Source organism: Podarcis gaigeae (genome assembly GCF_964106915.1).
Source record: "Podarcis gaigeae genome assembly, chromosome: 13".
Taxonomy (NCBI): domain Eukaryota; kingdom Metazoa; phylum Chordata; class Lepidosauria; order Squamata; family Lacertidae; genus Podarcis; species Podarcis gaigeae.
Window position 1 is genome coordinate 1,797,935 of NC_139689.1, and position 27,065 is coordinate 1,824,999.

General features: G+C 45.8%; 1 protein-coding gene across 8 annotated transcripts; it reads left to right on the top strand.

Moving 5' to 3' along the window:
• Nucleotides 1-151: 151 nt before the first annotated feature.
• Nucleotides 152-25,632, top strand: INCA1 (inhibitor of CDK, cyclin A1 interacting protein 1). Of its 8 annotated transcripts, none has more exons than XM_083707149.1 (7): nucleotides 152-265; nucleotides 5,906-6,040; nucleotides 10,625-10,729; nucleotides 11,686-11,728; nucleotides 16,496-16,707; nucleotides 19,567-19,771; nucleotides 23,581-25,632. In XM_083707149.1, the coding sequence occupies exons 2-7, from the start codon at nucleotides 6,000-6,002 to the stop codon at nucleotides 23,731-23,733; spliced, it is 759 nt and encodes a 252-aa protein (XP_083563275.1). In that variant the 5' UTR covers nucleotides 152-265; nucleotides 5,906-5,999; the 3' UTR covers nucleotides 23,734-25,632. The 8 variants fall into 8 exon arrangements, with proteins under 8 accessions (XP_083563275.1, XP_083563272.1, XP_083563269.1 ...); XM_083707146.1 differs by lacking the exon at nucleotides 152-265 and adding an exon at nucleotides 295-404; XM_083707143.1 differs by lacking the exon at nucleotides 152-265 and adding an exon at nucleotides 1,601-1,728.
• The last annotated feature ends 1,433 nt before the right edge of the window (nucleotides 25,633-27,065 follow it).

The window sequence follows — 27,065 nt, forward strand, 5'->3', positions numbered from 1 at the left end:
CTCCTCTGCGCACCTTCCAGCTTGTCAACATCCTTCATAAACTGTGGCGCCCAGAACTGAACACAGGATTCTAGGTGGATCTATGACTCATCCCTCTATGAATTAAAGAAATGGTGGGCTCTCGTCTGGCCGGAGGCCTCTTGTTCTTTCTGCGCTGCCCTCGGCTACAACAATTCGCACACAAAGTGGAAACCGGCTGCTGGCTGAGGCTTGTGGGGGAAGGTTTGCTGGGGGGGAAACAAACAGTGCAGGAATCAAATCCCAGGTAATGACTACGGCCCTTGATGGGAGGAAACTGTAGGGCAGGAAACGCTCCTGTGCATTTCCTCACGGAGGTGGCCACAGCAGGAAACAGATGGACAGGAGTTGGCACCGGCAGTGTCAGCTGGAAAATGCCATTCATTGTGGGTGCAGGCTTTGCGCTCAGATGCTAAGTCCTGTTGTTGTTGTTGTTTAGTCATTTTGTCGTGTCCGCCTCTTCGTGACCCCCTGGACCAGAGCACGGCAGGCCCTCCTGTCTTCCACTGCCTCCCGCGGTTTGGTCAGACTCATGCTGGTCGCTTCGAGAACACAGTCCCACCATCTCGTCCTCCGTTGTCCCCTTCTCCTTGCGCCCTCCATCTTTCCCAACATCAGGGTCTTTTCCAGGGAGTCTTCTCTTCTCCTGAGGTGGCCAAAGTCTTGGAACCTCAGCTTCAGGATCTGTCCTTCCAGTGAGCCCTCAGGGCTGATTTCCTTAAGAATGGATAGGTTTGATCTTCTTGCAGTCCACGGGACTCTCCAGAGTCTCCTTCAGCACCAGAATTCAAAAGCATCCATTCTTGGGCGATCAGCCTTCTTGATGGTCCAGCTCTCACTTCCATACATCACTACTGGGAAAACCAGAGCTTTTACTATACGGATGTTTGTTGGCAAGGTGATGTCTCTGCTTTTTAAGATGCTGTATAGGTTTGTCATTGCTTTTCTCCCAAGAAGCAGGCGTCTTTTAATTTTGTGGCTGCTCTCACCATCTGCAGTGATCAGCAAATCAGAGATCTGCAAATCTCTCACTGCCTCCATTTCTTCCCCTTCTATTTGCCAGGAGGTGATGGGACCAGTGGCCACGATCTTCGTTTTTTTGATGTTGAGCTTCAGACCATATTTTGCGCTCTCCTCTTTCACCCTCATTAAAAGGTTCTTTAATTCCTCCTCACTTTCTGCCATCAAGGTTGTGTCATCTGCATGTCTGAGGTTGTTGATATTTCTTCCGGCGATCTTAATTCCGGTTTGGGATTCATCCAGCCCAGCCTAAATCCTAGGAATGTATAACTGTACAGCTAGAAGGGTCATCTAGGTTCATCTAGTCCAACCCCCTGAAATGCAAACAGTGGGGGGGATCTTGTCCCTACACACTTGCCACTCCGGGGGGGGGGGAAACACTCCACATTTCCTAAGCATCTTCATGCAAAGCCTGAGAGCGTATTGGAGAGCCATTGTGGTATAATGGTGAGGGTCTTGGACTAGGACCTGGGAGGCCAGAGTTTGGATCCTCCTCACTCGGCCATGGAGCTCAGTGTGTGACCTTTGGCCGGTCCTCATCTCTCAGCCTCACCTGCCTCGCAGGGTTGTTGTGAGGCATCTCCCTCAAAGAATTCTGGGAGTTGTAGTTCAGTCCTCACAGAGCTGCTGTTCCCAGTCGCCTCTGACAGACTACAGTCCCCAGAATTCTCTGAGGGCGCAGGGAACGGGGTACGAATGAGCTGGATCCCCAAATACAAAACAAAAACTCCTCCATTTCTAGGCTTCAGCCTAGAAAACTACCCATACATAATCTGAGTAATTACTTCTTCCGTTTGCCTGACCAGCAGCAATCTTGTTAGTCCCTCCTTTTGGGCTGTTTTCTCTTACATATCCGAGGAGAATAACGGCCCCCATTGTTTTCCTCATGCTCTCCGTTTCCCTCACTTTTTCCTACATATTTGAGAACAAACTGCCCCTTCCCTACTCTTTGGTAAATGTTGCCCCTCAGCCTTTTCCCCTAACAATATGGCAGCCACACACCCTTCTTCTTTGTTTCTTCTCCTTCCGCTCCAGCCATTGTTTTTCCCTCTTCCTTTCCACAGCCTCCGTTTCCCTCACTTTCTCCCCACCTTCCTTTACCCCCACAACCCAAAATGTCCCCCCTCTGCTTATAATTACAGCGCATCTCGCAAGCAGTTCCTTCGGTCTGTTCTGAGGGAAAATATGGGGAATATTTGACTGAGGAGGAGCTAGCCCAGGAGAGAGGCAAAAAGAGATTTTAGCCGCTGTCCCACCCCACAAAGACATGCCCCACTTTCCCCCTTGAACCATGTTTTTCCTGTCACTCCACATCCTTTAATTCCCTTATCTTTCTCACTAAGTCCCTCATGTTTCCCCACAAAAGCTGCCCTGTGGCAGTTTGCCTTGTTTTCCATCCCTTCCCACAGCCAATATCCACCGCCTTTCATTTTTCCCGCCTTTTCCCGCCTCCCTCTTTTGAGCAGCCTGAGGTAAATCTGTGAGGGAAATTGGGCCAACACAAAATGGAGTCACCTTTGTACCTTTAGCATACTTGAGAGACATCGCCAAAAAATATGCTTGACTATCTATCATCTATCTATCTATCTATCTATCTATCTATCTATCTATCTAATCTATCTATCATCTATCATCTATTTATCTATCTATATCTATCTATCTATCTGTCATCTATCTATCTATCTATCATCTATCTACGGTATCTATCTATCTATCTATCTATCTATCTATCTATATCTATCATCTATCTATCATCTATCTATATCTATCTATCTATCTGTCATCTATCTATCTATCTATCATCTATCTACGGTATCTATCTATCTATCTATCTATCTATATCTATCATCTATCTATCATCTATCATCTATCTATTTATCTATTTATTTATCTATTTATCTATTTATCTATTGACATCTATTTATCTATCTATCTATGGAGTGAATGACCATCCTGTCAGACATTATTAGCATGAGGAGAAAAATCAACATGAAGAGACCGTAATGCAGTATTTTTTGGACAGGGAAAACTGCTTCCATGAATTAAATATTTGCCTTTAGGGATTTGTCACAGTGAGGGGTACAAAAAGGTTATTTGCCTTGGGCAAAGGTAACAGGCAAGAAAATGAAGCAGGATTTTCTTGAAAAAGTCTTTGCTTTAAAAAAATGGCGGTGATGGTCATGTCGTGAGGTGTCAGGTGGTTGCCATAAATGGGTGTTTATTGGGGTTGCCTTCAACAGGATGCCCTACAAAAAACAACCGCCACCCATAATGTAACTGATCCATTGCGATAATAAATAAATTCTCCAACAATAATTTCACTGAGGTATCACCAAAGGGGAACAGGGCATATTTTATACATTGGGACAGGTCATCTTCCTATTAATAGTTCAGATTTAACATTAAATCCTCACAGGAGGAAGGTATTTGCCTTTAGGGAGCTATGTTTTTTTTAAAAAAAAATATTATTTATTAATTTTTCACAAAGAAAAAAGAGCTTTACACATTTTAACATAAACTAGTAAGTTACTTTCTCTTCCTGCCCTCCCCTTCCACGATTTCCATATTTACCTTAAAATGGTGCATATTTGGCCTATACTATTAATTACATACAATTTAACCTATTTATCTTAATAATTCACGCTGTTGATCATATTTCAAGTCCTGCTCACATTTTCATCTTGCTATAACAATTCTTTAAATAGTCAATAAAAGGTTTCTGGTCCTCAAGGATTTCTTTGGCATTTTGGTCTCTCGTCTTTTCTGTTAATCTTTCCAGTTCCACGTACTCCATCATTTTCAAAAGCCAATTTTCCTTTGTTGGAATCTCTCTGTCTTTCCATCCTAGGAATACAATATCCGTGCTGCTGTCGTTGTGTACAGGGTAGTAGCTATATTATTTGGGTCGCAAAAACCATTTTATTCTGTGAACCGCCCTGAGACCCCTGGGTATAGGGTGGTATATAAATAATAATAATAATAATAATAATAATAATAATAATAATAATACCCTGCTTCCCACAGTGTATAGCAGAGCTTTCCAAACTGTGTCTTGTAGCACATAAATGACAGAATCTGCTCCCAAAAAGTGTAGCGATGGCCACCTGTTCTGGCAAATTCATGGCTAATAAATAAGGCTACTAGTGGCCTCCATTGTCACAGGCCACTTTTCTTTTTCTATTATTATTATTATTACAAATAAAAATAATAAACAAATAAAAATAAAAATGTGCACACACACCCTGAGACCATTCCGTTGTAACTATCCAACCTCCCAAAATTTCAACACCTCTTGTGATGGTTTGACCCCTTTCTGCTTTAACAGCACAAATTCTGCAAATACTTTCAATATCTCCTCAAAATAATTTCTCCTGCATATTCCCCGTCTTACCTTAATAGTGCATGCTATTAATAGCTAAATCCCACACCTCTTTTATTTCATTCTTCCATTTTATATTCCCCTTGCCCCTTCCACTTCCTAGCTTGTAATAACTCGTGCAGCCATCAATAAATTTGTGAGCAAGTCCTTGCTAGCCTGCGAACCTTCTTTTTTTAAAAAAATAATATTTATTAAGGGTTTAAGGATTACAAAAAGAAAAAGAGGAAAAAAAAAGTTTAAGAAAACAAAGCAATACAATACATTACAATAAAAAGCAAAAAAAACCAACAACGAGTATTCCCATAACTTATCTTTCATTTACTTGTTTAATTGACCTCCTCACACCTCCCTTTTTTGTATTCTAGATCAATTATCCATTTCAGCAAATCCTTTCCCTCTTTTCAAATTTTTGTCCAGTAATTTATCTTAATATTAATATAACTTTACTTTCCCTCCTTTCACCAATTAACAGTCTGTTTTTTCCTAAAACTTTATAACATTTCTGCTAAAGTCACATAAATTCATTCCAACATCATTCTAACATTCCTTAATTTTACAATGTTTCTGTAAATAGTCTTTAAATTTCTTCCAATCTTCCTCCACCGACTCTTCTTCCTGGTCTCGGATTCTGCCAGTCATTTCCGCCAGTTCCATATAGTCCATCACCTTCATCTGCCATTCTTCCTGGGTGGTAGCCTGCGAACCTTCCACCCCATCGTAAATTGATAACAATGCTACCTCTGGACTTTTGGTCAGCTTTAACCCAGTGGTTTCTGTTATCTCCTTAAACACCCTTTGCCAAAAGAAATGGTACATATTTGCACCCCCACCACATGTGAACATAAGTCCCAGACAGGCCACATTCCTCTGAGACCCAGTTACTTGGAGTCACAAGTGGTTCTTGTGCTCAGGCTTCCATTTTGGGGTATCTGCTTGGCCGTTGTGAGAAAAGGGTGCTGGACCAAATGAATTTTTTGGCCTCATCCTGCAGCCAAGCTCTTATTGTGTTGTACACCAAGGAATAGCCCTGTATACTGAAATATACTCAGAGTCGCAAGGTGATTTCATGCTCTTTATTCAGCTCATAGTGGTGAGGAGGAATGAATGGAAGTCCCCTCAAAGTATCTGCTTTATATACATTATTTACACAATGGGCTGCACATGATTGGCTAATTCCAGAATTCTACTGTAAGCCAATCAGGTTGTGGATTCACTTCTATCTGGAGCATGATTGGGTAGTTCCTGCCGACCAATCATACTGTTGCATTGTTCTAGGACCAATCAGACTGCTGCATTCTGAATCCTATTGTTCTAGGACCAATCAGACTGCTGCCTTTTGGATCCTATTGTTCTAGGACCAATCAGACTGCTGCAGTTTGGATCCTATTCAATTCAGTACATAACATATATGGTGAAAATCATAGAGGAATGAAGTGTCGGTTTTGTGTGTTCCCTGTGTAACTCACAGATGGTTGCGATTCCTTCCAGGATAACTGACAAGAGGACAGAAAGTGTCGTTGCGAGTCAGACGTAGGAGAACGGAAGAGCGGATCCTCAAGGCTTTAAACCAGCCGGTCGCGCTATGGAAGGAGAGAGCAGCACTTCTTTCATGCCCTTTGTTAAGTAGGTTTCTTGCGTTTGCCACAGAGATACGTACATTTAAAAAAGGAAAGGAAAAGGGAGAAGACATGGGCGATGTGTCGTGTGCGCTTTGACAAATTGACATTCTAGTGGTGCACATTGTTAAACTATGGAACTCACTGCCTGGGGAGACAGCAATAGGCACCAACTTGGATGGCTTTAAAAAAGGATTGGACAAATCCATAGAGGAGGAGAGGGCAGGCAATGGCTTCTAGCCAGGATGGCTATGTTCTGCCTCCACAATTTGAGGCCAATTGCTGGAAGCCGCAGGAGGGGAGAATTGCTCTCGTGCTCAGATCCTGCTTGCAGGTTTCCCACAAAGTGCATCCTGCTATCCACCGTGAGAACAGGATGCTGGACTAGATGGGCCATTGGCCTGATCCAGCTAAAGGCAGGGTCACAGATTGGTTTGGGTACTTTCCCACTCCCCTTGCTCTTTCTAAGATGAAAATCCCCAAATACTATTGTCAGCAGTGGTCTCCAAGGATAGAGAACCCTCCCCAAACCATAGTTTATTAGTTCAGTTTGTCCGAGCCACAGTTTGTCCCAGTTGTAGTTTGCAAAATAACTTCAAAGCATGGTTTGAAGTTTTAAGCAGGTGTCTGAAACAGTGTTGTAAAAGTGCCCGCCCAATATTAATAATGAATGTGAACTTTTTTTTTATTTCACAAACTTTATTTTAGCTATTTCATAAAATAGAACTTATTTATTTCATAAGATGCATAAATAAATCTCAAAGCAGTTTACAAAAGATAAAACAATAAAAGCAATTTTAAAGAACCCTCAACCCTACTTTAACACGTACAAAAGTTATAAAATCCAAGCAGATTAAAATTAAGTCAACTTTCTAAATATCTGGTGGGTGGGCTTATCTCAATAGGAATGCTGTACAGTGAAGGCACCTGCTTGGTGTCATGAGGCAGGGAGTTCCAAAGTGCAGGTGCTGCCACACTTAACGGTCAAGTTCTTACTAATGTGGAACGGGCATCGTGTGGCACCTGTAGTAGCACCAATTCTTCCAATTAGGCACTCATGGGTTCAGACAAGCTCATAGGTAAGCTTGTCCCAAGTTGTTAAGGGCTTTATATACTAATAGCAACACCTTGAACTTGGCCCTGGCGCAAATAGGCTGCCAGTGCAGCTCTCTGAGCACAAGTGTTAGATGCTAACAAGGCCTCCCTCCTGTCAGCAATCGCGCTGCAGCATCCTGCACCAACTGCAGCTTCTGGATCAAGCGTGAAGGATGCCTCGCATAGAGCGCATTGCTGCAGTCCAGTCTTGAAGCAATCAACACATGACCTGCTGCGTCAAGGCTTCCCCAGCCCAGGAATGGCCATTGCTGTTGAACCAGCTGCAGTTAGTTAAAGGCGCTTGCAGCCCTGGCCTGAGGCTACTACCTGAGCGGGGGGGGGGGGGACAGAGTGGATCCAGAAGGACCCCAAGCTGTGAAGCTGCTCCTTCAGTGGGAGGGCAACCCCACTGAGTGTAGGCTGGGCTGACTCACGGCTGCGAATGACTGAGCAAGGCAAGAGTTAGATAATGAAGTTAGGACTGCAAGAGGGAGAAGTTATCCTTTTAAAACTTTATCCAGTGAGGTCATCACACCAGATCTGCAGGAAGTCCTGCTGCTGCAGCTTTATTTAGCAGGGTGTGGAAGTGATAAAACAGCAATTTGGGAAAGTGTAAATAAGAAGCTGTAGGCAAAAGTTACCAGCAGGTGGCAGAGAGAAACTGAATTGGGAGATGTGGAGGTATTTACAGGAATCAGAATAATCCTCAATAACCCCTATTTTTCTCCTGGAGGCTAAGAATAGCCTCTCATTTTGTATAAAGGTTGCCGTTGTGTTTTTGAGATGCTGGAAAAATCTGTGAAATGTCTTGCTCTCTGAGATGGTTTCCTTACTGAGGATTTTTCAATTCAGCTTTACTTCTGCACAGCCTTGAGATCTGTAGTCTGTGTTACATACATCAGGAGGTGTAGAAATGTAGAATAATTTGGCTTAAAAGCGAGGGGGGAGGGATGTTAAACAGTGTCTAGAAGAACAGCCTACCAATCTTGAGAAGAGGAAGCAGGGTGCCCTCCATCTTTCCCAACATCAGGGTCTCTTCCAGGGAGTCTTCTCTTCTCATGAGGTGGCCAAAGTCTTGGAGCCTCAGCTTGAGGATCTGTCCTTCCAGTGAGCACTCAGGGCTGATTTCCTTCCGAATGGAGAGGTTTGGTCTTCTTGCAGTCCATGGGACTCTCAAGAGTCTCCTCCTCCAGCTGGTCTACTACGGCAAATGGGGCACCATCCCCCATCAGTCTCCATGGTATACTTCAGAACCAGGAGTGCCAGCTTGGCACCACAACTGTGGAGGACATGGGTGCCATGCAGCATGCATGGCCTTGAAATTTGAGGGTGCCCATTCCTTTCATGGGGAATTTTGTGGGTGCTTGGGCACCCAGGGCCCCAGAGAGTTGGCACCTATGCTCAGAACATATCAAATGGGGTACTGGTACCTCAGTGATGGTCTAGGGCAGTGGTTCTCTCTTCTTCATCTCTGGGCCACACTTTCAGAATATACCATATTTTTTTACACCATATTTTTTAATTGATAAGAAATACAGTGGGAAATAAAGAGAATCAACTCCTAGCAGTGCTTGATTTATAGCTTAGAACACAACTGCGGGACAACCAGGAAGTATAAGACAATGCAGCTACGTAACAACATGACCTCACCTGGAGTACTGTGTCCAGTTCTGGGCACCACAGTTCAAGAAGGACACTGACAAACTGGAACGTGTCCAGAGGAGGGCAACCCAAATGGTCAAAGGCCTGGAAACGATGCCTTATGAGGAACAGCTAAGGGAGCTGGGCATGTTTAGCCTGGAGAAGAGGAGGTTAAGGGGTGATATGATAGCCATGTTCAAATATACAAAAGGATGTCACATAGAGGAGGGAGAAAGGCTGTTTTCTGCTGCTCCAGAGAAGCGGACACGGAGCAATGGATCCAAACTACAAGAAAGAAGATTCCACCTAAACATTAGGAAGAACTTCCTGACAGTAAGAGCTGTTCGACAGTGGAATTTGCTGCCAAGGAGTGTGGTGGAGTCTCCTTCTTTGGAGGTCTTTAAGCAGAGGCTTGACAAACATATGTCAGGAGTGCTCTGATGGTGTTTCCTGCTTGGCAGGGGGTTGGACTCGATGGCCCTTGTGGTCTCTTCCAACTCTATGATTCTATGAATCATTCCCCAATAATAATTATAAACGAGCCTCTTACATATCTACCTTAAATATGTATGCAAACCCGATGAGAGGTATCAGCTTGATGCCTTTGCTCTCGTTTTGAAAAGATCTATCCATATCTGTAAATAGATGAATAAAAACCGGCTACTATGCTACACTGAAATGTTTCTGTGATAGTCCTTGAGTCTTCCTGCCACACTTTCCATGCTCTCCTGCCACACCAGGGTGGTGCAACTCACCCTTTGAAAACCACTAGTCTAGGGTGGTACTGCCCCCTGGGGAGGTTCCCTAGGGGGTGCTAGGAAGCTTCCTCACCCCCTAGGGACACTGGAGTCGCAGATGGCTATCAGGCTTTGAAAACCTGGTTTTGCTGGGTCAAGTTCATCCAATAGTTTGAACTGGATTTTGGATTAATTGTTCAATTAATCATTACTGTTTTGAATTCCATTGTGTTACTACCTTCCTTGGTGGTGGGTTGTGCAAGCTGCTCTTCTGAATAATCCTTTTTATAGGGTCTGGGACATGGGAGGTGAGTTTATGGAACCAGGGAGGCGTTGACCTAAAAAGGTTTAGGAGGAGGTCTAGGAGGAGGCTTCTCCTACATCTCTCTGAAGCCCTGAAGCCGTTTGATCATGAACTATTTCAATGTCTGTGGGCAAATGGTTTCAGTTTCTTTTTTTTTTTAATCAACATCCAGTGCTGTAATAAAAAAAAAAGAGGTTGGGTAAGTAGCAATTAAACAAGCAGCTTCTATATAAACCCACATGAATTAAATATTAATTTGTTAACTTCAAAGAGTGCTGGGGGCAAGTAGGAAATTGGCAAGGCATGGAGGAACAATGAGACACGGCCCATCCTCTGAGGAATAAATATGTTCCAAAGTCTTCCTCGTATATATTTCTAAGATCTGCTGGGCTGGAACGCTCCTTGCATTTAGTTGTTAACTCTTAACAAGCCGCTAGGCTAGTACATACAAAGGTTGTGAGGATGCTTGGAAAATATATATGATCTGCTTGGTTATCTCATCATCCTGCGTTAGCTGTACCTGAAAGGTGAGCTGATATTTTCCAAAAGGAACTTGCGTTTTCTGCCCCTGCGATGCCAGCACAGCCTTTCTCAAGTTCCTTTTACAGCAATGATATGCCCCTAGCTATGCATCTCTGCAGAAAAGGATGCAGATTTGGAGGGGTTCCCATCAAAGTCATAATAGTCATGACTCGGTGAAATTTAAACGCAGCAAACGGGGAAGTTGTTGGAATCCATGCTTTGAATTGCCAATGAAATGTTTGTGCTGGTCTATGCTTACGTGTGATGTAATCTGCTCTTTCTCCTTTTCAAGACAGTCCAAGATGGTCAGCAGATACCAACAAGAAGTAGAAGCAGAGGCTGCCAGCTCCAACTGTTCAAATAGCAGCATTTGGGATGGTCTCAGCCAACAACCAGGGTAACACACACAGTACTGTGCATAATGGTCCAAAATACAGACACAATCCTTTCAGGAGAGCTTTTTTTTATTATTTTACTAATTCCCCTCCATTGCCCCCACCACAGCTGGTCCATAACTCAATACAAAATGTTGTTTATGTCAGCATATCATTGCACTTTGGGCTACCCCCCTGAAACATTCAGCTACTTAAGTCATCAAGGAGAGAAGAGGAATGTGCAAAGCGCATGCAAATGCCTTTGCAAATTCTGACCCGTTTGCCAGGGCAGCCACTGAGCTGCAATATCAAAGCTGTAGTACTCTGAAAAAAAAGCCAGCATTTAATAGTGCTGTTACGTGCTACTCCAATCTCTGAGCAGCGACAAACTCCAGGGGTTGCTGCACTTACCCAGGTTTCGGTTTCCTTGGATTGGAGGCCATCAGAGACTGTGGTGTCTTTGGGATATATGGTTTTATTGACACATATATACAACTCACATATATAGGATGGAGGGGCCCACACAGCATCAACACTCAAGTTTTTGGTCCTTATTGGTATGAATATATATGTTTGGAGACATGTGAGCATTGACTGCTAGTGTGAGTTGGAGATGGGCAGAGGAAGATAGGCTTTATTTATTTGTTTGTTGAAATTATGCCCCACTCTTCCTCCCAAAGGAACCCAGGGCAAAATATAAGTTAAAAGTTAGTGTTCTGCATAGTTCCTTGACCATCCCTGTGGTTAGCAGGAGCCAAGCACTTATTAAAAAAAAAAAAAAATTATACAAATGTACCTATTCAGAACAGTCAGCCTCTGTTTAGTGAAATTTGGATTCTGTGCACATAGCGTCAACCCATTCCTGTGCTTGTCGACTGCCAAGGAGTTGCATCCCCCAGCCCCCGAGTTATGAATGTAATATATAAGAGGCATTTTGAAGTAAAAGCCAGTGGTACTTAGTTGCACATTTATCTTTCAGCTCCTGCTGGATGGAAGAATATAACGAGGCACCGTCCCTGCTGGTAAGTTTTCATGGATGGCAAGATGAGGCTTCCTTTGAAATCATTTGCTTCTTTCCTGCGGAACTAATGCCCCATGTAAAAATAGGAAAATGCAAATAGAGTTTGCCCTGATTAGTGAGCTCAGCTGTGTGTGTGTGTATACTTCCCTTTGCAAACCTCATTTGCTCTGTGGAGCCTGAAACCTTTCCAGCGGGAGTGTGTGCACTGCAGAAAAGATGGAAGGTAATTTTACGTGGAGCATTCCAGACACACTGAGCAATCCTGCACGCAAATTACGCTGGGGGTGGAGATACCTTGTTGCTCCACCAGCAGAACAGCTGCCGTATCTTATACCCACTCAGCCCAGGAGGGAAGGGGGAAATGCAGGGAACCAGGCTGTACACACAGCCATAACTCACCCAAAGGGGCTGTGCCAGCGACGATGCCATCTTCCCACAATGTGCTCAAGCACAAAACAAACAAGATGAATTTTAACAGGGAGAAATGTAAAGTATTGCACTTGGGCAAAAAAAAAATGAGAGGCACAAATACAAGATGGGTGACACCTGGCTTGAGAGCAGTACATGTGAAAAGGATCTAGGAGTCTTGGTTGACCACAAACTTGACATGAGCCAACAGTGTGACGCAGCAGCTAAAAAAGCCAATGCAATTCTGGGCTGCATCAATAGGAGTATAGCATCTAGATCAAGGGAAGTAATAGTGCCACTGTATTCTGCTCTGGTCAGACCTCACCTGGAGTACTGTGTCCGGTTCTGGGCACCACAGTTCAAGAAGGACACTGACAAACTGGAACGTGTCCAGAGGAGGGCAACCAAAATGGTCAAAGGCCTGGAAACGATGCCCTATGAGGAACGGCTAAGGGAGCTGGGCATGTTTAGCCTGGAGAAGAGGAGGCTAAGGGGTGATATGATAGCCATGTTCAAATATATAAAAGGATGTCACATAGAGGAGGGAGAAAGGCTGTTTTCTGCTGCTCCAGAGAAGCGGACACGGAGCAATGGTTCCAAACTACAAGAAAGAAGATTCCACCTAAACATTCGGAAGAACTTCCTGACAGTAAGAGCTGTCTGACAGTGGAATTTGCTGCCCAGGAGTGTGGTGGAGTCTCCTTCTTTGGAGGTCTTTAAGCAGAGGCTTGGCAACCAGATGTCAGGAGTGCTCTGATGGGGTTTCCTGCTTGGCAGGGGGTTGGACTCGATGGCCCTTGGGGTCTCTTCCAACTCTAGGATTCTAGGATTCTATGATCCTGTGCCTGTTCTGGAGACAGGCACGGAAACCTGCCCTCCCACAGTTGACAGCCACCAACCCGGATGTCTTTAAAAGAGGATGAGACATATTCATGGAGGAAGAGAGGGCTATCGATGGTTACTAGCCACAATTGTTGTGTTTTACCCCCACAGTCAGAGGCGGCGATGCTTCCGGATACGAGTTGCTGGAAACTGAGCAAGCGAGAGTTGCTCTTGTGCTCTAATCCCGCTTGCAGGTTTCCCAACAGGCATCTAGGTGGCCAGCATCCTGGACTAAAGGCCACCTAGTGCACTCTCTGGCCTGATCTAGCAGGCTTTTCTTATGTTCTTATGTTGGATTGGAAAAGGTGGAGCAAGCATAAAGTTCCCAATTCCCTCTTTCCCCCTACCAGTTTAGAAGGGAGGGCTGGGGCTGGCAAGGGTGTCTTGCCCTCCCTGTCCAAAAGGCCGCAGGCGACGTCCTCTTGCTTCTTGTTGTGAGCCAGTTCCTGACAGTGATGTCACTTTTCCCACCTTAGAGAGTACATATTCTCCTCACCCCCTGCTCTGTGCGATGAGGCTGAGTAAGAGGCTGCTTCACCGCAGTCTGCCTCTCCGCTCCGAAACCTGTTCCCTCTTACATTCATCTTGCAAACAACATTCCCGGCTTCCCCCACAGTTACAGGAATAACACAAAAATTATACGTATGGCAATTTCTCATGTTTTGGGTGTGTGACAGCACTGCCACCTTTTAAACATTAAGAGGGGAAAAAAGATTGATTGCTTTGCAATTCTAATTCAAATCATGGTAGCTCCCCCCCACCAAAAAAACAACAACCCTATTCTCATTGAAGGGGTGGGACATTCCTGGCAGCCTTTTGCACTTCCAATTTCCTTGGGAGGAGGAGGAGGTAGGAAGCAATCACTCCTGAGAACAAAAGCCCCAGGACAAAGCACATTTTCAATGCCACGTTCCTTCTGCTTGCCCTTTTCTGTCGTATGTACTTAGCTGTGGCTAAGTACATATGGGCAATAAGAACAGGTTTCTTGAATTGCCGCTCACCACCACCACCGCCCCTTAAATAAACTTTCTCTTGAAGTAGGTGGATATTGTTTTTTTAAAAAAAACAACAACAACAACCACAAATAAATAAATAAACACAGCCATAAATATTTATTGAGATGCATTTCTTGGAGCTTGGGTCTTTCTCCTCACTTATGCTCCTTTGGATTAATTATCTTCCGACATGCACGGCTGTATCTCCAAGTGTTATGATTTCTCCACACTTAGCTCACTGGCTGTTGCTAATTAGAGATGCTCTTGGCTGAGTGACACTGAGCTCATTAGGTCGAGGGCTGGCAGGTTAGCTGGTGCAGGGAGAACCCCCCTCCCGCCACGCACCCCGGAAACTTGCTTCTGAATGAGGCACTGGGGTCTCACACCAGGGAACAAAACCACGGCACAAACAGTCTGTGTCCTAAATATATATTGATTGATTGCCTGAGGTTTTTAAGGTGAGCCTCTGGGGAAAGTTCTCCCCCGAAAGTTTTGCTTTGGGTGCACTGTCTTTGCAGGGACAGTTTCCTCTCCTCTTTCCCATTCAGAAGGGAATGTAAACTCGCTTCCTCCCTCCTCCCTTTCCTCGGGCTCATTAGCACCACCCTGGATTCTCCTTGCCCAATGGGCTAGCGCAAGACCATCTGAGGGCAGTCCAGAACTGCCTCTGAAAGGCCCAGTTGGAGGGGGCTGATTGAGGCCTCCTGAAAGGAGCAGGCAGGTGGCAACTGTACAGAAGGGGGCGAACTCCATCAGTCCCCCGCAGAGCGCATGAGTGGCATTCACCCACTCATGTTGCCCAGCAACAGGCATTCTCTGAGGCAGACTGTTCTGATATTGGAGGTGGTACACATGACTAGTAGACTTGATCACCTTATCCTTCACAAATCTCTCACACATCCCTTTGAGGGCTGTCCACGTAGACGGCCGTTGCCACATCTCGCGGCAGCAAGTTCCATAGTTTAAGTTTATCTGGTGGGGAACACGTCATGCTCTTGTCCACCTTGGGCCCCACCCTACACTCAGCTCTCGCCTGGAAGCTGTCATCAGGCAACAGCGGCCACACCCCGGAAACGGCTTTGACTGGCCGGCTAAACCAGGTGAGGGTAGCCAGTGGGTCTCAAACCTTCAGTGAATTAGGGGCTTCCCCTGCATGTGAAGACAGGCTCAGGTGGATCCAACAGTGGGTCCAACGGTCAAGAAGGGTGTGCTGTAGGAGGGAAGTGAAGGGCAGGTGGGGCTTCTCCGTCTGGGAAGGGAGCCCATCTTGGAAAAGGAAAACTCTGACCCTAAACCTCCGCTGCCTCGTGGGAAATTTTCAGGAGAAGAAAAAGCTGAGGAGTAAACCTGACACAAATCCAGAGTGGAGTCCCTAAGATGGTTGGATGGTGCCTTGTACGCCTCCTTCTAGCAACTCCTGCAGCCAAGCAGATGCCCAGTGTCTTGTTCTGCTTTCCTTTGGACCACATCAGCGAGGCTGAGAGGGAGGTCTTGTCATCCGGGCAGCCAAGGACCTCCATACATGCTGCCCAGACTTGTGCCCTGGGGTGTTCACTTCAGTGCTGCTGACGCAGCAGTTTGACTTCACCCCTGGAGGCGAACTCCATTGTCTCTCCAGACAGATGGATGCCGAGGACAACAATTGAGAAGAAGCTGTTGCCTTAGTCTGTTCTGAATCTCCCATCATTCAGCTTCATTGGAGGTCCCTGTGGGGCTCTTGCATTACGGGAGAGGGAAAATAACTGCTCTCTGCTCACTTCCTACACACACCAAGCATAACTGTATACACCTCTATCATATCCTGCCTTACTCACCATATTTACACACTGAAAAGTCCCTGAATGTTGCAAGCTTTCCTGAAAAGGAGAGCTACCCCTTTCCCTTGATCAGCTTGGCTGCCTCTTTCTGAACCTTTCCCAGCTCCACAATATCATTTTGAGGTGAGATTACTAGAACTGCCACTTGATTAAATAAATTCTACTTTGTTAATCAGCCAGGTAGTCATTGACTGATCATTAATCAACTGATTTAGATCTGCACAAATGTGCATGTGCGAGAAACAATGTCTTCCGAGATAAATAAAGCATACTTATCTTCCTTGTAAAACGATGCACCCAGCCACCTGCAGTTTTTATAAGTACTTGGAATAAAAATAGCGAAAATCTGCTGAACAATTAATTAAAGGCTGCATCTTAGCTGATGGGAATGATTTTCATTGATTAGTGTGACTAATTGGCTAATCAGTGCAAACTTATTTTAGAGAAATCAAATATCAGTTGTAGGTGCAATAAATTTTCAAGAAAGAAGGATGCTTGTGAAAACCCTTTGTTCTCTGAAGTATTAATCTGCCCAGTTGCCACTGAAGATGCACATTCCAGCTTTGGCCATTTCTGCCTCTGCAATCGTCATCATCGCCGCCACCACAAAATAGTAATGTCATTTAATGAACCAGTGCCAAATTCTTGCTTTCTCTATCCCTTCAGACATCTGGCTGTGTAGTGCAAAGGCCTGGTGAGGGCGAAAGAGACCCTTTCCCCTGGCAGATTATTTCAACCACACAGAAACTCCCATCACCCAAGGAGCTGTGCCGGAAGAAGAGAAAGGGGTCAAAACGAAAAAGACTTGAAAATGTCAGAGCCTTGTCTGTTTGCTATCATCTGGAGGAGCTGAGGCGGCGGCAAAGCAGCATGGACGAGTAAGGAAACAGACCTTTTGTCAGGAATGGGAAGTTAACTTCTGACACCCTAGTCACCTGCCAGGGGTGGGAATCACTCAGCATGGTTCTATGAGTCCCCTTGGGGTCCCAGGGCCCTTCCAGACAAACTGTTTATTGATAATTCATCCTAATTTGTTCACACAGAGGGATTTGACAAGTTTGGCTATTAATACATAGAAATGTAGAGTTGGAAGAGACCCCAGTGGTTGTCTATTCCACCCCCCTGCAATGCAAAGAATTCCTGACATTTGGCCATCCAATCTCTGTTTAGAAATCTCTGATGAGGGAGAGCCTGCCAGCTTCTGAGGGAGTCAGTTCTGTTGCTGAACAGCTCTTGCCACCAGAAAATTCTTCCTTAGGTTTACCTTTCTTGTCATTTGAATCCATTGGTTCCTACCCTCTGGAAAACAAGCTTACTGCTTCTTCAATGCGATAGCCCTTCAGATATTAGAAATTCATATATTCATATCCTCTCACGGTCTTCTCTTCTCCAGGCTAAACATCCCCAACTCCCTCAACCATTTTTCACAAGGTTTAGTTTCCAGACTGGGCCGCCCTCCTCTGCACACATTTTCTTTGCCAGTGTTGTGTCAAAGGGACCATTATCCCACGATTTCCATTGCATTTCCTCGTCATTTTCCTTATAGCAAAAAGTCTGATCTTTAGAGGAAGTGGGTTTGCTGCACAAGCGCACCAAAACCACCACAATGGCACAACCTGAATTTGCCAGTATGCGATTGAATCCCACCCCAAAATCGTGAAAGCCTGGCCAGGCCTTCTCTGTTGTACTCTTGCTTTAAGTCTGGACCGCAGAAAAGTAGAGAACACACCTCTGGGAATCGCACAATCAAACTTGGGAAGGGCCACAGTTGCACTGCAAAACCTGTGCAGGGCTGGTTGGCATCTGTCTGTCTCGGGAGACAACAGAGGAGGGCACCTTTGTGGGCGAAGTCAAACTCTAGGAAAGCTACCGTGCCAGCTGTGGTTGTAGAGACTGATAAAGGAGAGAGATGTTTTGTTTTTTAAAATATATTTTTTATTCTTTATTACAAAACAATTTACATAGAACATAAACAAAACAAAAAGAACAACATAAACAGACCATAGACACTGACTAACGACACCTCATTTGACATTACATACCCTATTAACTTCTGATTCACTTCATTGTGCTTTTTAATACCTTACTAGTCTATACGCACTTCATTTTTATTAATCTTTTCAGTTAATTATCGGGGGAGGGGGGGAAATTACTTTATAATTTCCATAAACTTCAAGATTCAATCCAAACCTGTCAGGAACGTTGTGTTATTACAGTACTTTTAAAGATATTCTTTGAACATTCTCCAATCTTTACTAAATTTCTGGTTAGAATTTCCTCTTATTCTCCCAGTCATCCTTGCAAGTTCTGAATATTCTATCATCTTTGCTTGCCAATCAGTTTTTGTGGGGGATTACATCACCTTTCCAATTTTTTGCTCTTAAAGTTCTGGCTGCTGTGGTTGCGTACATAAAGAGGGTTCTATGGTTCTTTTGTATATCAATGGACATAATGCCTAACAAAAAGGGCTCAGGGTTTTTTTTTTGAAACGAGAATTTAAAGATCTTTTTAAGTTCATTGTATGTCCCCAAATTCTCTTATCTTCGCACAATCCCACCACATGTGCATAAAGGTACCAATCCCTTTTTTGCATCTCCAGCAAACATCGGAGCTTTTCTTGTACATCTTGGCCAGTTTGGCCGGGGTCAAATACCATTGGTACAGCATTACGTTTTCATTATGTTTTCTCTCAAATTATAACATGCAGTGAAACTTATGTCTTCTCTCCACAGCCTTCCCCATTCATTCATATATATATATTATGTCCGATGTCCTAGGCTCAACGGATCATAATTGATTTCACCTCTTCCTCCTTGACTTCCCAGTCAAGGAGGAGGTTATACATCTGGGTTAGATTTTCCCCTTAGGCTGGATTAGATTTTCCTCTAGTTTCGATATTTTTCCAGCAAATCCTTTTTGTTTGTCTACACTTAATCTTTCATTACGTTGGAAATACTGGAGCCAATCTATCAGATATATACGAATTTCCTCAGAATCCTTTAGTCTCAGTTTATTATTTTTTCCTTTAATAGCATTTTATATGCTGCCTAATTTCCCTTCATATTTTTCTTCTTACCCTCCACAGCTTCGATGGGCGAGATCCACCAAGGGATTTTAGGTTCTAGCAGATCTTTATACATAATTCATGTTTTATATAAGAATTTTCTTATTGTATGGTTTAAGAACCCTTTGTGAACTCTCACCTTATCATAAGATAGACGAGGGGAGGGGAAGCACTCAGCTTCTAAAGTTTTAAAAACTAAAGTTTTAAAAACAGAACTTTAGACACAGTGTGGTTATAGAAAGAGGAACTGTGTTGCTTGTCCCTAGCTACGTCTGGGCTCTGACCAGTAAGAATCGCTATGGTTATTGTATATTATCTATGTATTTCATCTTGTATTTGTAAGCAACCCTGGAAGCTCCATTGCAGGGTGGCATATTAATATTTTATATAAAATTCCTGTGAAACCGGCACACTCTGTATTCCTGCTGGCCGTGGTAACACCGAGATGGGGTGAAAACTGCATTTTCCCAGGAGCAAAGTATTTCATGTTGAATGCCTGGAATATGTTTTCCTGTAACAGAAGTACTCCCTTGAGGAAACTTGCCTGGATCCCATGCAGCAGCTGAGTAATAATAACCGAGGGAATGATTGCACACAATGATAAATATGCAATCCGGAAAAGCCTTAAATGTCAGCATTCCAGCCTTTGCAAATACCTGTTTTCTGCTTAAAGGCTGAAAAAGGCTAAATGGGGTGGGCTTGTCCCCCAGCCATTCTCCGAAGGAGCAGGAGGAACTGCCGACTCGCCCACAAAAGTAACATGCCATGATGATGATGATGATGATGAAGAAGTCACCCTGAGCCCCTTCAGCATCCTGAATCCAGCTTTCCAGCTCTATGAAGAGCACCCAGTCTTCGGCGAATGCAGCCAGGCACAGGTAAGCTAGAATTATGAAGCCACGGAAAACAAGGGTGCAAGCTGCTCCCCACACCAGAAAGATGGTGCGGCAATGGGCCTCTTGCCTCTGGGTCTCCTCTCTCATGATCGGAACAGAACCACCTGCGGCATCCTTTCTCTCACAAGGAGGCAGAATAGACCCACGCACCATTTCTCCACCAGGGCAAGCAAAATGTATTCTCACAGGCCAAGGACACTGCCTTGTCAGGCAAAAGCACTCAAGCACGGCACAGAGCACAGCCAGTGATGGGCGTGGCTGGCGAGAGGAAGTGTGGCATGGGGAGGGGCATGGCATAGGGAGAGCCCTAAGGACCAGATGGGGGGGGCATTCAACCCAACTCTTGAGGTTCCCTGTCCCTGAGTTAGAGCCTGAAGGAATACTAAAGGTAAAGGGACCCCTGACCATTAGGTCTAGTCGTGACCGACTCTGGGGTTGCAGCGCTCATCTCGCTTTACTGGCCAAGGGAGCCGACGTCCAGCTTCCGGGTCATGTGGCCAGCAGGACTAAGCCGCTTCTGGCGAACCAGAGCAGCGCATGGAAACACCGTTTACCTTCCCGCCGGAGTGGTACCTATTTATCTACTTGCACTTTGACGTGCTTTCGAACTGCTGGGTTGGCAGGAGCAGGGACCGAGCAACGGGAGCTCACCCCGTCGCAGGGATTCGAACCACCGACCTACTGATCAGCAAGTCCTAGGCTCTGTGGTTTAACCCACAGCACCACCCGAGCAAAGTTAAAAAGTGGAGAAATTCCTTTCATGGATGAGCAGAGAGATTCCTGCTCCTGGAGGGGAAGGTAGTCTTTGTTCTGCCACACTTTTAGGTGAATTAAAAGGCATGTGGGTGTTTAGAGACATCCAGAGTTGCATTGTGGTTGAGCCAGTATGGTGCAGTGGTTAGAGATAGCTGACTAGGACCTGGGAGATCAGGGTTCAAAGCTCCACTTGGCCTTGAAGCTCACTGGGTGACCCTGGGCCAGTCCCTGCCTTTCAGCCTAACCTACCTCACAGGGTTGTTGCTGTGGGGATTAAATGAGGTGGTGGAGAACCATGTATGCTGGCACCTTGAGCTCCTTGAAGAAAAGGGGGGGGGGTGTAATAATAATAATAATAATAATAATTATTATTATTATTATTTATTTATACCCCGCCCTCCCCAGCCAAGGCCGGGCTCAGAGTGGCTTACAAACAATAATAAAAACAAGAAGAATGATTACAACTTAAAAACAAAAATAAAATACAACATTAAAATAATGGAACATTAAAATATTAAAATGTAGCCTCGTCACAGGAGGAGAAGGAAAAGAAAACAAGAGAGAGAGAGAGAGAGAGAGAGAGAGAGAGAGAGAATCAAATTGGCTCCAAGCCAAAGACCAGGCGGAACAACTCTGTCTTACAGGCCCTACGGAAAGAAATCAGATCCTGCAGGGCCCTGGTCTCATGAGGCAGAGCGTTCCACCAGGCTGGAGCCAGAGTTGAAAAGGCCCTGGCTCTGGTTGAAGCCAATCTAACTTCCTTAGGGCCTGGGACCACTAGGGTGTTGCTATTTATGGACCTTGAGGCTCTCCGTGGGGCATACTGGGAGAGGCGGTCCCGTAGGTACGAGGGTCCTAGGCCGTGAAGGGCTTTAAAGGTCAAAAGCAGCACCTTAAATCTGACCCTGTACTCCACTGGGAGCCAGTGCAGCTTGAAAAGCACTTGGTGAATATGCTCCCATGGCAGAGACCCCGTGAGGAGCCTCGCTGCAGCATTCTGTACCCGCTGGAGTTTCTGGGACAGCTTCAAGGGCAGCCCCGCATAGAGCGAATTACAGTAGTCAAGCCTGGAGATGACCGTCGCATGGATCACTGTGGCCAAGTCAGAGCGGGAAAGGTAAGGGACCAACTGCTTGATGCGGCGAAGGTGGAAAAATGTCGCCTTGGCTGTTGCTGTAACTTGCGCCTCCATGGAAAGGGAGGCGTCAAGGATTACACCCAAACTCTTAACGGAAGGCAATGGCACTAATTGGGCCCCCGCAAGAGAAGGGAGTTGGTCCCTCATCCCCATGCCATCCCGACCTAGCCATAGGACCTCTGTCTTCGAAGGATTTAGTTTCTATCGGCTCCCACGAAACCATCCAGCCACAGCTTCCAAGCATCTGGTCAGTGTGTTCAGGGTCGAGTCGGTGTGGCCATCAATCAGCAGATAGAGCTGAGTGTCATCAGCATATTGGTGACAGCCCAGCCCAAAGCTCCGGATAATCTGGGCAAGGGGGCGCATAAAGATGTTAAAAAGCATCGGGGAGAGAATTGCGCCCTGCGGCACTCCACATACCAAGGAGTGGCGCGACGACATTTCCCTCCCTAGTGCCACCCTCTGTCCCCGACCAGAGATAAAAGAGCACAACCAGTTACGGGCTGAGCCCTGTATCCCCACGTCTGCGAGGCGGTGGTCCAGAAGATCATGATCGACCATGTCAAAGGCTGCTGACAAATCTAAAAGGATCAGCAGTCCTGACCCGCCTCGATCCAGTTGTCTATGGAGATCATCTGTTAGGGCAACCAGAGCTGTCTCCGTCCCAAAACCAGGACGGAAACCGGACTGAAATGGATCTAATACCGATGTTTCCTCCAGAAACCTACCAAGCTGTTCAGCAACCGCTCTCTCAATTACCTTACCCAGGTATGGAAGATTTGAAACTGGGCGGTAATTGGATAGGTCTAAGGGATCTAATGAAGTTTTTTTTAAGAGTGGACACACCACTGCTTCCTTCAGTTCCCCTGGGAATGTCCCCGTGTCAAGGGACAAAATGATAATTTCAACCAGGGGGGTCCGCACAACATCTGGACACTCCCTAATCAGCCAAGACGGGCACGGATCGAGGAGACAGGTGGTGGGTGTACAATTAAATGAAATTAAAAAAAAATAAACTGAGAGAGATGGCTGCAGAATCTGTGGGTGGTTTCAGATAGCCACCATTCCCCTGCTAGGACTATTTGTCGCTTTTAGTTGCCAGGTGATGGGAATTAATCTTGGCACCTTCCATTGAGTGATGCTTGCTGAGTCTTAAAGTTCATTGAATTCCCTTATTCAGCCAAGTTTCCCCTGTGTTTGTATCACTGCAAGAAGTCAACATTTGTTGGGAAAGGCCAGTTATTTGATTTCCCACTGTGAAGTAGAAGAGGTATGGAAAGCTCACCTAGTTGTGGTGCTTAAATTAAAAGGAGTTGTTGGTTTGCAACTGCTTTCTGCCATTCTAGAAGAACATCTGCTGGATCAGACCCAAAGGTGCATCTAGCCCAGAATCCTGCTCCCCAGAGTGGCCAGCCTGTGTCCCTCCCCACAACCACATCAACTTGTATTTGCGTATATATCCATTGTGATTGACAGCTGTGATGGCTGTGCAGCAAGATTTTGTCCAGGCCCCTTTCAGTGCCACCACTGCATTTCATGGCAACAGATTCCATACATCTGCTCTTCATTCTGTGCAAAGTAATACTTTTATTTTGGCTGTCTTCAACCTACTGCAGTCTACTCCACTGAGCGATGGAGGAGAGGACCACAAGTGGCTACTAGCCGTGATGACTATGCTCTGCCTCCACAATTTGAGGCAGTCTAAAGCAGTTGGTGGAAACCCTAGGAGGGAAGAAAGGGCTCTTGTGATTGGGTCCTGCTTGCTGACTTCCCACAGGGCCACCTGGCTGGCCTCTGTGAGGACAAGATGCTGCACTAGATGGGCCACTGGCCTGATCCAGCTTATGATGAAGCAAGGGCAGAAACCTGCCCGAGTAACAGCTAGCTTCCCTTACAGGTCCTTTATCCAGAGTGGAACCCCACTGTGAGAGAGCAGCTGAGGATCCCTGAAGAAAGCCCTGTGATCTCCTACACGATGGCTACACAGGACAGGTACCAAGCCTCAGTAGGCTGCTTCTACAGGGGATTCAAACTGCAGTCGGAGGAATGACCCTGATGGCGTATGTAGCCAGAGCTTGCATGTGTGTGTGAGTGTGTGTGAAGGAAAACCTTTCTCAAAGCACTAATAGCCTGCGTGGGTGGGCGGGCGGGAGATGGCAGGCTGCTGCTGCTGCTGCTGATCCATGCATACTGAATTAGCAGGCAGGAACTGGGAAAAGAGATGGAGAAAGTGACGGGGTATATATCTCGAAAAGACCTGCCCTGTTTGACTTCTACCCATAGCAACTCCCCCTAGTTCTTTGGAAGTTTATTTTATTTTAGCAACGATTCTGTGACCTTATTTGCTTCACACACACACACACACACACACACACACACACGTCTAGAGGGAGTTTGCTCTCAGCAAATGTTCCACTGTCGGCTGGGGCGGGGGAAATAAGAGGGGGAGCCACTGCCATGGGAGACATCAGGAGTGTTTCCATAGTAATGCAGAAGAAGAAGTAGAGAGGAGGCCTTGCTTGGATCTAGCTCTGCATCCCCCTTCCCTCCCTCCCCATATAGCGTAGGTGTGTGCTGTGCCGTGTTTATTTGGAATGAAAACCCCACCAGGCAGCTTCCACTAGTCTGGAATCTTTTCCCCTCTCACCTGCAGCTCTCAGGTCTGGTAAAAGACCATTCTGGGACGCTGGAATTCATACAAAGTACCTGGCTGATCTGAGGGGGCTCTTTCCTTCTCACACACCTCTTCCCCAAATAGGCAACTTCTTGCTTGGCCTTTCAGCAGCAGCCGTCTGTCCCCCATCCTCCCCGCCCCATTCTCTTGTATCCATTGAGAAGGATAACTTAAACTGTGCCCTTCTTTTTCTTACAAAAGAGTCAGGGTTATGCTTATTCTGCTTTGACAAGATCTGTCGGGGGGAGTTTGCTGCATCTTCCCATTCCAGCAAATGTGATGCCAAAGGGGTCCCTCACTGACGCCTCACGTCTCTCACATCACTTCCTTCTCACCTCCAACGTGAATTATAAATGCTTCTGAGACTGACCAAGTCTTTGTTGCAAAGTGTCTAGCATGCCACACTGCAGACCAAACTGGTGGAGGAGGAGGAGGAGGACGAGGGAGGGAGCCCTGTTTCCCAGGTTCCCCTTTTGATGTCTCAGAGCAAAAGAGATAGAAGTTTCATTGAATTTTTGCTTGTTCTGCATGAGGGTAAATTGTTGTCTGTCTGGGGCCAAATGGATTCCAAGAAGCTCACGATAAGGGGCTTAGAACGGCTTCACAGCCACCTCTAAAGCCAGCCTGAGTTGAGAAACAGCATTCTGCAATCATTAGCAATAATATGGAATGTCGAGTCCAAACACTCCAACCATGCCCCAAAGCTCTGTACCCTCAGTGGTTTGGGATGGAATTTAAAACACTGAAAATGTTTTATTTGGGGGAAAACCCTATAAACACAATGACCACCAGGCTTTTAAATGTATGGCTGCAATGTTTCTGAAATGCAGGGAATCTCTTTATAGGATATTTCAAATGTTAGCTTTTGCACGAGGCCATTCACAGGTGCGGTGCTTTCACTGCATACCAACTGTTCCAATCTCAGAAGGGTACTGTGACCCACAGACCAGGCAACAATACCTTGCTAAAAAATTGTTTTTAACCAAAACTCCCAAACCTGAACTATTTTATGGCAGCCAGTAGCTCTAGAGTACAAAGCTTTTCAAACTGCTCACTGATAACAGTTAATACATGGGTAGTATAGCTGTGCTAGGACATTAAAAAAACAACAACACACAACCCAAACTGCAGTATTCGGCTGCATCTCTTGTGCTGCATTAATGCAGGTTAATGTTGAAATACCATTAATGTGAAAGGAAATGCTGTACCGTTACATTTAAAAGGTAGAGTTTCAGTTGTTTTAACTTTCTATTAAATGTACAATGTGTGACCAGACCGTGGTTGTCATTGTTGTAACTGGTTTACTCTGTCTATGACTGGGAATATAATATAATAATAATAATTTATTATTTATGCCCCGCCCATCTGGCTGGGCTTCCCCAGCCACTCTGGGTGGCTTCAAAAAATAATAATATTAAAATACTGTAATACATCAAACATATTAAAAGCTTCCCTATACAGGGCTGCCTTCAGATGTCTTCTAAAAGTCTGGTAGTTGTTGTTCTCTTTGACATCTGGTGCGAGGCTGTTCCACAGGGCAGGCGCCGCCACCGAGAAGGCCCTCTGCCTGGTTCCCTGCAACCTCGCTTCTCGCAGGGAGGGAACCACCAGAAGGCCCTCGGAGCTGGACCTCAGTGTCCGGGTAGAACGATGGGGGTGGAGACGCTCCTTCAGATATACTGGACTGAGGCCGTCTAGGCTAAAGCTTTCCTCTGCTTTGATAAGGATTTGAGTAGAGCCCTGTTTGAACCATTTAGTCCAGACTTTATCAACCCTCACAGTGTTTTTTCTGCCTACAACTCCCTTCAGCCCCAGCCAGGGACTTGTAGGCCAAAACACAGTGAGGGCAACAGGATGAGGAACATCCAACATCCAACATCCAGGTGGCCCCTAAGAAGCTCACAGCAGCCCTCCCATTAACTTCTCCCCAGCCAGTGTCTGCTATTCAAAGACACTCAGCTCCAGCCAGGTTTCCCAAGCCAATCCGGGCGGCCATCATTTCAATGATACAGTGGACCTACCATCCATTGATTTATCAATTCAGCCATTGCCACAACTTGTGGCGTTAATTCCCTGTGGTGTGTTCAATTGAAGCTGTTCCTTTTGTTTATCCTGAATCTTAAGGTAAAGGTAAAGGTAAAGGTACCCCTGCCCGTGCGGGCCAGTCTTGACAGACTCTGGGGTTGTGCGCCCATCTCACTTAAGAGGCCAGGGGCCAGCGCTGTCCGGAGACACTTCCGGGTCACGTGGCCAGCGTGACATCGCTGCTCTGGCGAGCCAGAGCTGCACACGGAAACGCCGTTTACCTTCCCGCTGGTAAGCGGTCCCTATTTATCTACTTGCACCCGGAGGTGCTTTTGAACTGCTAGGTTGGCAGACGCTGGGACCGAGCAGCGGGAGCGCACCCTGCCGCAGGGATTCAAACCGCCGACCTTTTGATCGGCAAGTCCTAGGCGCTGAGGCTTTAACCCACAGCGCCACCTGCGTCCCCCATCCTGAATCTTACTGCCCATCAAATGAACTGGGTGAGTCTTGAGTCCTGGTGTTGGTAAGAGAAAAAATAATCTCTTAACACTCGGACTCACAGTCACCCAAATAATTTGAGGAGAGAGAGAAACGAGTCTTCATGGTGGGAGGGGGAATCAAGACTCTGGGCACTTCCTGTTCATTAAACATGCATCCAGACCTAGGGGCTATTTAGGGAAGTG

Bases quoted from the DNA above. Each gene is read 5' to 3' on its own strand.
- INCA1 (XM_083707149.1), top strand. From the start codon at position 6,000: ATGGAAGGAGAGAGCAGCACTTCTTTCATGCCCTTTGTTAA. The intron at 10,730-11,685 runs GTAACACACACA...TTTATCTTTCAG, and splicing joins GGTCTCAGCCAACAACCAGG to CTCCTGCTGGATGGAAGAAT. The intron at 19,772-23,580 runs GTAAGCTAGAAT...CTTCCCTTACAG, and splicing joins GCGAATGCAGCCAGGCACAG to GTCCTTTATCCAGAGTGGAA.